Source organism: Perca fluviatilis, chromosome 2 (assembly GCF_010015445.1).
Source record: "Perca fluviatilis chromosome 2, GENO_Pfluv_1.0, whole genome shotgun sequence".
Taxonomy (NCBI): domain Eukaryota; kingdom Metazoa; phylum Chordata; class Actinopteri; order Perciformes; family Percidae; genus Perca; species Perca fluviatilis.
Window position 1 is genome coordinate 7,315,313 of NC_053113.1, and position 11,210 is coordinate 7,326,522.

At 44.0% G+C, this 11,210-nt stretch overlaps 1 protein-coding gene across 1 annotated transcript in view; it reads right to left on the bottom strand.

Moving 5' to 3' along the window:
* Nucleotides 1-5,448: 5,448 nt before the first annotated feature.
* Nucleotides 5,449-11,210, bottom strand: part of lrch3 (leucine-rich repeats and calponin homology (CH) domain containing 3) — a 23,133-nt gene continuing 17,371 nt past the window's right edge. Inside the window, exons 15-18 of the mRNA XM_039780074.1 lie at nucleotides 11,180-11,210; nucleotides 10,550-10,687; nucleotides 9,096-9,173; nucleotides 5,449-7,000 (exon numbers count right to left, since the gene is read on the bottom strand). The exon at nucleotides 11,180-11,210 is cut by the window's right edge and continues 46 nt beyond it. Of these exons, the coding sequence (XP_039636008.1) occupies nucleotides 6,800-7,000; nucleotides 9,096-9,173; nucleotides 10,550-10,687; nucleotides 11,180-11,210 (448 nt within the window). The 3' untranslated portion in view covers nucleotides 5,449-6,799. The remainder of the gene's footprint in view (nucleotides 7,001-9,095; nucleotides 9,174-10,549; nucleotides 10,688-11,179) is intronic.

The window sequence follows — 11,210 nt, forward strand, 5'->3', positions numbered from 1 at the left end:
AAGATCCACTTACGATCTTTTTATATATTTTGTTTAACCTCCGCTGCGTACACACGTTACGACCACAGACTGTAAAAATAATGGACAAAACTTCCAGGTATGAAAAGGATTGGGCATCGAGAACCATCGGCTGTTTGGTGTTTTACGCCCCCCGACGTCGTCTTCCAGGCAGCTCTGCCTGGAAGGCACTAGGATTAGGCAATGGTTAGGGTTAGGTGCCTTGAAGTCGACGTTGGGGGCTTAAAACACCATTGAGCGTACACATTTTATGACCACAGACTGTAAAAATAATGGAAAAAACTTCCGGGTATGATGAGTGAAGTCTAGGATTGGGCATCGAGAACCATCGGAAAGGATAAATAATGACCAATGGACTAAAGAAATTAAGTTGATTAAGACCAAAACCATCAATTAGTTGACTGATTGACTCTGAGAGGGCAGCCCTAGTAGTGTGATGTTTAGGTGATATAAATACGTCTCCATTCCTCCGTTATAGTAGCGTCCCTTTGACCGTCGAGAGTTAAAGACACACAAAGTGAGTCGAGGTGCTTCAGTTCATTTTATTCAGAGGAAAAATCATTGTTCAACAGCATCAGGACGGAGCAGATGTACACAGTCGGTTATAAAACACAGCTTCACCAGCATCATCCTCACTCTTCATCTCTTATAAAAAGTTTGGCAGGTTTCTAACACTAACTCAGGGGGAGTGGGGGTCTCCAGAGGTTGTGTTGGGGTGGGAGGACTGGCTCTGGACCACTTTGCAAACAGTAAAAACAACACACTCAGGCGAACATAAGGCACAGGGAACGGAGCTTCAGCAGACAGGAAACATGCTTCTGGGTTAACCTTCAACTTTGAGGGATTGTCAAGTTTTAACTTCCCCTAAAAAGATCACGAGATCCTCTGTGGCTTTAAGCATCTCTGATCCTCAGCAAGATCCTCAATACAGATAATAATATATGGCACGTTTAGCAGAAGTTTAGCAGGGGGCAAAGGGGTTGTTCTTGGCTATGAAGTGCTGAGTCAAGGACCAAAGTCAAGACCATCTAAATCAAGGCCAACAAGTCCCAAATAAAGACAGAGTCCACACCCTAAGTCAAAGCCAACAAGTCCAAAATAAAGACCAGATCCAAGCCCCCAGCCCCAGCCCTAAGTCAATAAAGACCGAGTCCAAGCCCTACGTCAAGGCCAACAAGTCCCAAATAAAGACTGAAGTCTAAGCCCTAAGTCAAGGCCAACAAGTCCCAAGTAAAGACCAAGTCTAAGCCCTACGTCAAGGCCAACAAGTCCAAAATAAAGACAAAATCTAAGCCCTAAGTCAAGGCCAACAAGTCCAAAATAAAGACAAAATCTAAGCCCTATGTCAAGGCCAACAAGTCCAAAATAAAGACAAAATCTAAGCCCTACGTCAAGGCCAACAAGTCCAAAATAAAGACAAATCTAAGCCCTAAGTCAAGGCCAACAAGTCCAAAATAAAGACAAAATCTAAGCCCTATGTCAAGGCCAACAAGTCCAAAATAAAGACAAAATCTAAGCCCTACGTCAAGGCCAACAAGTCCAAAATAAAGACAAAATCTAAGCCCTACGTCAAGGCCAACAAGTCCAAAATAAAGACAAAATCTAAGCCCTATGTCAAGGCCAACAAGTCCAAAATAAAGACAAAATCTAAGCCCTACGTCAAGGCCAACAAGTCCAAAATAAAGACAAAATCTAAGCCCTAAGTCAAGGCCAACAAGTCCAAAATAAAGACAAAATCTAAGCCCTATGTCAAGGCCAAAAAGTCCCAAATAAAGACCAAGTCCAAGCTCTAAATCAAGGCCAACAAGTCCCAAGTAAAGACCAAGTCTAAGCCCTACGTCAAGGCCAACAAGTCCAAAATAAAGACAAAATCTAAGCCCTATGTCAAGGCCAACAAGTCCCAAGTAAAGACTCAGTCCAAGCCCTAAATTAAGGCTAACAAGTCCTAAATAACGACTTAGTCAAGTTCAAGTCCTAGTGAAGTCAAAGCCAACAAGTCTTAAACTTTGTGCTTTGAGTCTAAAAAGAGTCATAATTACACTAAGAAACAAACCTTTACCTTCTGCTCTGAAACTTAATATGAATGAAACTTGATCAATATATTCAGATGATCTGTTGTCAGGAAATTGAAGATGGTTAAGAAAGTTTGGGGATGACATCAAGTCATCCCAAGTTAGAAGGCAAAGGTCCAAGTGAGTTCCCGAGTCATTGGTGTTAAATTTAAAGTTTTTTTGTCAGGTCTAATGCCAGATTAATGGCCGAGTCCAGGTGCTTTGAGTCCACACCTCTGGAGTTTAGACAGCAGGGTTTTTGAGACTTTAAAGACTCAATTCATTTAATCAATCAGTTCCCATCAGTACAAAACGATTACAAACATTGAAAGATGAACATCGTTAGACTAAAATAGATAAGATTTTGATTTGATAAATTGATACATACTTCATTTAGATCAGCTAAAATGCTACCAAACCCGAAACCAACGATCAGACACCCACCTTACCCAGTGATTTAACCTCCTGTTGTCCTCGGGTCAAGTCCGAGCCCTTTTCAAAGTTTTCTATATCAAATCAAATGTGGGTTTCTTTCAACAAAATTGCACAAAAATAACATGGATGGTTCAACGAAGCGCTCTTCGCAAGTACAAAAAGAAACAACTGTTCATGTGACCAGCTGAGGTTTATCCAGCTACAAAAAATCTTGAAACGTACAGAACGGAAGTACAGAGAGTGGTTTTCTCATTGGTGGAAGACTAGCAAGGAGACTAAAGGCCCTGACACACCAACCCGATGGTCGGCCGTCAGGACTAGAGCCAGTCGGACTGATCAGTCTCCCCGAGTTGGTCCAAAAAGTGCCTCAGAACACCGAAGAGACGCCAACTCGAGCGTACGTTCTGCACGTGCGCGAGACGTAATACGTCTACATAACAGCAAGGCGGCGCTAATCTGTATTGTCGCCCAAAAAAATTAAAACAGGCAGTTGATTGGACGAATGCGTCATGTGGATCTAGCTTCTCCTGAATTTCAAAACTGACCATAGTGGCAGCTCGTTCGGAATACGATCTCGTATTGTACTAAAAACGTGTTTGTGAAAACACGTGAAGAGAGAAACAGGCCGTGCAGCTGCTGAATCTGTCTTCATTTCAGATCAACTAAGATCAGTTTGAAAGATTTCCATCAGATTTTGAGAGGCTCATCCCGCTCGTCACTTCCGATAAGTGTTTTAACATAAGAGCACTGATTCGCTAGTCAAGGGTTAGTACTCTACCAATCAGATTGGTCATTGAGTCCGACTGCCCACCCCCCGATTCAACAAGTCAAATCGGCCCAAACGAAGGCCGACTGTTCCCGACGACGGCACGGGACACACCGAACAAACTCGAGTCACCGACCTCGTCAGACTGTCAGACGGCCGATTATCTGATTGGTGGGTCAGCACCTTAAACTTTACACTCGTCCTGAATCTTCGGTCTAAACTGAGCTTTAAACACTCGATTTCCGACATCGTACAAACTAGTTCTGATTGAGTTAACAATCCGATATAAAGATCATCTAGCCTGGGAACGCCTGCGTGTCATTAAAGAGCTAGGTGTTTCCTCAAGCTATCACTACAGTTCATATTTGTGCTATCACTTTACATGTGCTGTCAACAGTATCCCAACACTGAGACACATTTAGAGAATATTTTCCTTTAGTCGACTGTCTCTAAGCGTGTTACGATACATCGAACTGGATCCATATATCGATTCAATGATCCAAGACCCGATATTATCGATGCGAAAGTGAAAATATCAACACATGTCGTCTGTACTGCCCTGCAAAGGCAAAAGGCAGGAACTTCGCTTTTGGTCGAAAATAAGTCAATGATATTTTTGGGACATTCAAGCCATCCTTTATCATGTTGCTAAGTATCTTGAGTCAGTTTCGTTATTTTTTCGAGAAACAAATTGGGTTCTCTTAACAGTAACTTCTAAAAGCCCAGGAGAAACCAAGGCAGAATACCTTAACACCAGTAACTGCTCTTTGACTTTTGTAGTGCTCAATTTGAGTTACGGTTCAGGATAGCAAAAAGTACAGTAAATGGCTTTAAGTAATTGTAAATCATCAGACATACAGGCCATGATCACTACATTTTATAGACGTGTTACTTTAATGATTTTGTAAATGGTGATCAGCAACCAAATATTGATCATTTGGAAGTTACTGCCTTTTGCCTTGGAGTGACCTTTCACTTTTTGCAGACAATACAAAAGGCAGAGTACAGTAACTTCAAAATAAAGGTCGAAAGTCAAGTTTGAGCTTAAGATTCTTAATGTAGATATATTGCATCTAATTGCCAGATTTCCAGTGTCCTACCTATAATTTGACTTTAAAGTTTTTTTTGACAAAAAAAAATATTTGAGATTATTCATACAATCCAAGAATTGACTTGTCTGTATCGAATGAAATTACAAGACCTACGAATCCATTGGTGCCAACTTTGCCATGCTAGCTCGCTGGGAAGGAGGTTGAAAAAAGGTTCCAAAGTTAGGCTTTTATTTTGACAAGGGAAAATCTTGCATGTCCGTTTAGAAAAGGTCTCCCTCTGTCATCTCCAGATATCAGAATGAAATGTCTCAAAACTCTGACTGTAAAGTCTGTTGGGTTTAAGTTTGGTTGTGTTCATGTTGAATTACAAGTACATTAATGTAACCGCTGTGTTTAAAGCTATAGTACGTAGTTTCTGTCTCCCCCGGGAGGAATTCTAAGTAATGACAACAAACCACGCAGCTGCTAGTAGCCAAGGAGGACACGGAGGATTATAAAAACATGATGGACTCTTCAGAAGAGGTCATTATCTTCACTTCAGTATCTGCGCGGGAAAGTCCCTAGCCTGGGTAACCCTAGCCTGATCTGCAGCCCAGGCTGGAAACCTGTACGTTTAATCTCTCCTGCTTCCGTTACAAATCTGCGGGGACCAATCACAAACTGGCTTATCCAGCTGGTGCACCATTGGAGGGTTTAACATGATGACGACAGAGAAGCGACCAAGCAGCTTTTTTGTTTACATTCAACATCATTAATACCAGTCCCTCCAGAAAAACGTGATTATGCGATCGCATAATTGAATGCAATTTCCGAGCAAAATATGCGGGGCTTGCATGATTTCATAATCCCTGCATTTTCGTTATATATATATATATATATATCTATCTTAGCAGAAAGTTGAAAAATGTTGCGTTTACTTCACACAAGAGCAGCCATTTTCCCCTGTTGCCATGGGAACGTTATGAAGTGATGTAATTACGCGACGTGAACATCATCGAAAAGCAGGGTTTTGGGGGAAATCACTTTTTTTCTCCTTTTCATCAAACCAGTTTTTGCAAGTTCCCGCAATTTCATTGCATAAAATTGCATAAATATCATAAATATCATATTCCATCGCAGTTTTTAAGAAAACGTGTCGCATAATCAAGGATTTTTGCCCTGCAACAATCACAAAAAACCTCAGCATTTTTCTGGAAGGACTGATTGATGAGTTACAGAGTCATCTGAACTATATGCCCGTTGATCCCGCCTCTTGTGCAATACAGAGCAGACTCCCCAGACTAATGTTCAGTCTTAAAGGACTGAGCTTGGTCTGCCGATAGCCAGACTAACCAGACGCCACCATCTTCTGACCACGCTGAGAGATCCAGAGAGAGTTGTGTGGAGCCGATAGTCTTCATTAACTTTATAGACGTTCAGAAGTTCATTAATATCAAAAAGGTACACACTACAGCTTTACCAAAGCAGCAGGTCAGAGGGAACATCGTCTCTGTTATATCCAACATATATTGGGCTTGTAGCTGAAATGTTAACTGATATTGAATCGATTCGGGACCTTGTGAATAGGAATCAAATCAATTCTGAGAATCTTTGCCGGTACCTTGCCCTATAAGTATAGTATGGTTGTCTGAAGAAACTTTGTGATACCGTATGGTGCGATTCACACCCCTAACTGTCTCTGTGGCGTCTTGTTCTCAGGTGGGGTTCAGACTTTGAGCGCCAGGTGCTCAAGGCTGATTTATGCTTCTGTGTCGAATCGACCGCGTCCCTCCGCAGACCCCTCTGTGTCGCCCCGATACCCCCTCCGAGTCCCCCGCCGGAGCTCGACGTGCACCTAACTTCGCAGAGCGCACGGCCTGTGATTGGTCAACTGGTCCTGTATGTTGATAGTCTGTATTTCAAGGCCTGTGATTGGTCAACTGGTCCTGTATGTTGATAGTCTGTGTTTCAAGGCCTGTGATTGGTCAACTGGTCCTGTATGTTGATAGTCTGTGTTTTCAAGGCCTGTGATTGGTAAACTGGTCCTGTGTGTTGATAGTCTGTGTTTCAAGGACTGTGATTGGTCAACTGGTCCTGTGTGACTGTGATTGGTCAGCTGGTCCTGTGTGACTGCAATTGGTAAACTGGTCTTGTGTGTTGATAGTGGGTGTTTCCAGCAGCCTACTGTGGGGAGTAGCAACATGCTAGCTCACTAATCAGCTCAGCTAATAAACTCAGACATATTCTGGTTCCAATGACGGGTTATCTGTTAGTAACGTTTTGAAATTAGCACTTTACCAGCCAGTACTACGTTGTTGGGCAGTTGTGCAGCTTGCTAACATAACATAAACTGGCGGACAGACACCTTGCAGATACCCTCAGACTTATCGCCCCCTAGCGTTCTGGCGGTGAAATGCACCGCGATGTAAAGCGACCACGACGCAGAAGCATAAACCAGCCCTAACTGTCTCTGCGGCGTCTTGTTCTCAGGTGGGGGTTCAGACGTGCGGCGCCAGGTGCACGTAGATGGCACAGAGCAGCGACATGACGGACAGGTAGAAGAGGGCGAAGCCCGCCAGCTGGAAGCGAGGGGAGGGGCTGCTCGGGGGCGGGGCCATGGACAGCAACGCGCCCAGCGTCCCGTAAACACGGCCGCCACCTTCTCCCGCCAGAACCTCCCCCACTGAACACAGACCGTCCTACAGGGCGGGGGATGGGCATGGCGGAGGACAAAAGGAGTGAGATGGACAGAACAAAAAAGGATTCATGAAAGACGGGAAAATGAAAGAGAAGAAAGAAAAGCTGTTAGTTGAGGAGCAGCAGATTCTGATCAGTTTCAGTACAAGGAGCAGAACATTTAGGCGCCGATTCCGTGGGCGCTCTGGAGCTCGAGCACACACAGTAAATACTGAGCAGACTTCCAGTTCATTTTTACATTCATTTAAAATTAAACATTGCAGTTGGTGCAGTGGAGAGTCTGTCATAGTGTGATTGGGTATGTCGGTGGCATTGATTCTTAATTTCCCACGAAGCTGCTCGCCGTTACGTGTCAGTTAAACTTCTCATCTCCAATCCTGTCTGTATTTGAGAGAAGTGGCACTGTCCTGAGTTGAAAGCCCACTTTAAGGCTTTGTTATCGAGTTAATAGGTGTGTGTGTTTACATCGGCCGCTGTCCATTTCCTAAGGTTCTGAAATGCAAAATTTTTTTGACTACTTTATTTAAAGGGTGTGCACGTGTGAGCACCCACGGAGGAAAACATGAATCGGCGCCTATGGATGCACGCTCAGGGCGTTCTCACACCTGAAAGTCCGAACCGGTCCATGTTTTGGTTACACACTGCAGTTATGCAAGCGCACTAAAGATCTGAACACATGCCGGGAAGGCTGACGCCGCAGATTACCAAATTGGGAAAGAAAGCGGAAAATAGTGACAGGCTCAGAGAAGTGACAGGTGACAGGAAGTGTCCAATGTTTGGGATCCTTTCAAGCTGCAAAAGCCCCTAAATATCAGCTCTAATGCTGAACATGCAGTGGTATTAGTATATGTACTGCAGTAAAGAGTCTGAGTACTTGTACCAGTGCTGTACGCCAGGTAAAGTATAGTCTCAGGTGTGTGCTGTACGCCAGGTAAAGTATAGTCTCAGGTGTGTGCTGTATACCAGGTAAAGTATAGTCTCAGGTGTGTGCTGTATACCAGGTAAAGTATAGTCTCAGGTGTGTACTGTATGCCAGGTAAAGTATAGTCTCAGGTGTGTGCTGTATGCCAGGTAAAGTATAGTCTCAGGTGTGTGCTGTATACCAGGTAAAGTATAGTCTCAGGTGTGTGCTGTATACCAGGTAAAGTATAGTCTCAGGTGTGTGCTGTATACCAGGTAAAGTATAGTCTCAGGTGTGTGCTGTACGCCAGGTAAAGTATAGTCTCAGGTGTGTGCTGTATGCCAGGTCTAGTCTCAGGTGTGTGCTGTATGCTAGTCTCAGGTGTGTGCTGTATGCCAGGTATAGTCTCAGGTGTGTGCTTTATGCTAGTCTCAGGTGTGTGCTGTATGCCAGGTATAGTCTCAGGTGTGTGCTTTATGCTAGTCTCAGGTGTGTGCTGTATGCCAGGTCTAGTCTCAGGTGTGTGCTGTATGCCAGGTCTAGTCTCAGGTGTGTGCTTTATGCTAGTCTCAGGTGTGTGCTGTATGCCAGGTCTAGTCTCAGGTGTGTGCTGTATGCCAGGTCTAGTCTCAGGTGTGTGCTTTATGCTAGTCTCAGGTGTGTGCTGTATGCCAGGTCTAGTCTCAGGTGTGTGCTGTATGCCAGGTCTAGTCTCAGGTGTGTGCTTTATGCTAGTCTCAGGTGTGTGCTGTATGCCAGGTATAGTCTCAGGTGTGTGCTGTATGCCAGGTCTAGTCTCAGGTGTGTGCTGTATGCCAGGTCTAGTCTCAGGTGTGTGCTGTATGCCAGGTCTAGTCTCAGGTGTGTGCTTTATGCTAGTCTCAGGTGTGTGCTGTATGCCAGGTCTAGTCTCAGGTGTGTGCTGTATGCCAGGTCTAGTCTCAGGTGTGTGCTGTATGCCAGGTCTAGTCTCAGGTGTGTGCTGTATGCCAGGTCTAGTCTCAGGTGTGTGCTGTATGCCAGGTCTAGTCTCAGGTGTGTGCTTTATGCTAGTCTCAGGTGTGTGCTGTATGCCAGGTCTAGTCTCAGGTGTGTGCTTTATGCTAGTCTCAGGTGTGTGCTGTATGCCAGGTAAAGTATAGTCTCCGGTGTGTGCTGTATACCAGGTAAAGTAAAGTCTCAGGTGTGTGCGTTACCTGTGGGACACCGATCCTGCGACACGCCTCCAGGAAGTTCTCAACGTTTCGCCGACATTTTGCCATGGTGAGTTTAGGCTGCAGGACAGAGACACAGCACCGCGGTTATTACCGTATTTTCTGGACTATAAGTCGCATTTATTTAGAAATTTATTTCACAAATTCCAAGACCAAAATCAGCCATCTGTCAACCACACAACAGCACCCAGAACAACAGGCTGAATACGGTAGGTGTCTGGTATGTTAACCTAACACGTTAACAGTTATTCAGCTACACAGTAGCACCCAGAACAACTACCAGGGCGTGGAGACCTAACTGCACCTTTGACCAGCCCCTCCCGGCAGCACGCATCCATGTGTGGACTAGCTAGTTCCTCCACCTTTGGCCATCTTGCTCTCAACCCGCGATTAGCCGATTAGCTTTCTCTGTTTTCTTCATTGCACTAAGAGTCACCTTTTCACCAGTCTCCCTCACAAGTTTCTCCCTCATTTCAAACTCTCTTTCTGCTGATCGATTACCGTTTCCGGCTGCATATTTTACTACCTGCAGTTTGTTTTCTTTCTCAGTTGTCTTTAGGAGCAGCGTATAGTTGAGCCTAGAGCCTCTCGCGGCTGTAGACGGTAATGTTTTCAGTATGAATTAACATTTAAAAACATGTTAAATTATATATATTTTGATATATAAGTCGCACCTGAGTGTAAGTCGCAGGACCAGCCAAAGTAGGAAAAAAAAGTGCGACTTATGGTCTGGAAAATACGGTATATAACCCCTCATCTGTTTATAATTATTATTATTATTATTATTATTATTATTCACACCTGCAAACTCAGAAGGGCTTAAAAAGGTGACACGTTGATCTCAAAAATAAAAAAGGAGCCCAAAACGACAGTCGGCTTGTTTATTGCTAAGGCCACAGGGTCAAAATTTAAATGATTTATAAAAAATGTAATAACAATAACTTATTTCACCAGTAAATTCCTGTTAAACCACAAAAACAACCACTGGATGGGAAAAGGGTATTTTACAATTACTTTGAATGCAGCACGAAGCTGGCGAGGCGAATTTCAGCAACATCTGTGTTGTTTTTCAGACAACGGCAGCTATAGACTGTCGTACGTTCCTCTCCAGTGAAATACAGACACACTTCTACACCGTTTGGCTGTCAGCATTTTAACCGTGTTTACTCCAGCTGCTAGCTAACGCTAGGCTAACGTTAACTGCTGTCGAGTGTAGTGTTAACTAGCTAACGCTAGGCTAACGTTAACTGCTGTCGAGTGTAGTGTTAACTAGCTAACGGTAGACTAACGTTACCTGCTGTTGAGTGTAGTGGTAACTAGCTAACGTTAGGCTAACGTTAGCTGCTGTTGAGTGTAGTGGTAACTAGCTAACGGTAGACTAACGTTACCTGCTGTCGAGTGTTTTTGTCGAGAGAATTATTATTATGAGTACTCACCACAGCGGGGGAGGGGACGTGGATGCTGGGGACGGACCGAGGTCTCACGTGATTGGCCAGGTGACAGAGCACCACGCCGTCTGTCAAAGCTGCTCCCAGGTCGCTAGGCAACGACACCTTCAGACGAGCCTCGATATTCTGGAGAGATGGAGAGAGAGAGAGAGACAGACAGACAGACAGAGAGAGAGAGACAGACAGAGAGAGAGTGAGGGCGGAGAGAGAGAAAGAGAGAGAGAGAGACAGAGAGACAGACAGAGAGTGAGGGCGGAGAGAGAGAAAGAGAGACAGAGAGACAGACAGAGAGTGAGGGCGGAGAGAGAGACAGAGAGAGAGAGAGACAGACAGACAGAGAGAGAGAGAGACAGAGAGAGACAGACAGACAGAGAGAGAGACAGAGACAGAGACAAAAAAAAAAAAAAAAAAAAAAAAAAAAAAAAAAAAAAAAAAAAAAAAAAAAAAAAAAAAAAAAAAAAAAAAAAAAAAAAAAAAAAAAAAAAAAAAAAAGAGAGAGAGAGAGAGAGAGAGAGACAGACAGACAGACAGAAAGAGAGAGACAGTTTAAGGACCATTAAAGGTCAGTTCTATGTCTCCATATCTGAGGTGAGTTTAGGAGCAGATGGAGGTACGGACCTTTCTGAGCATCTCCACCCGTTCAGCATCT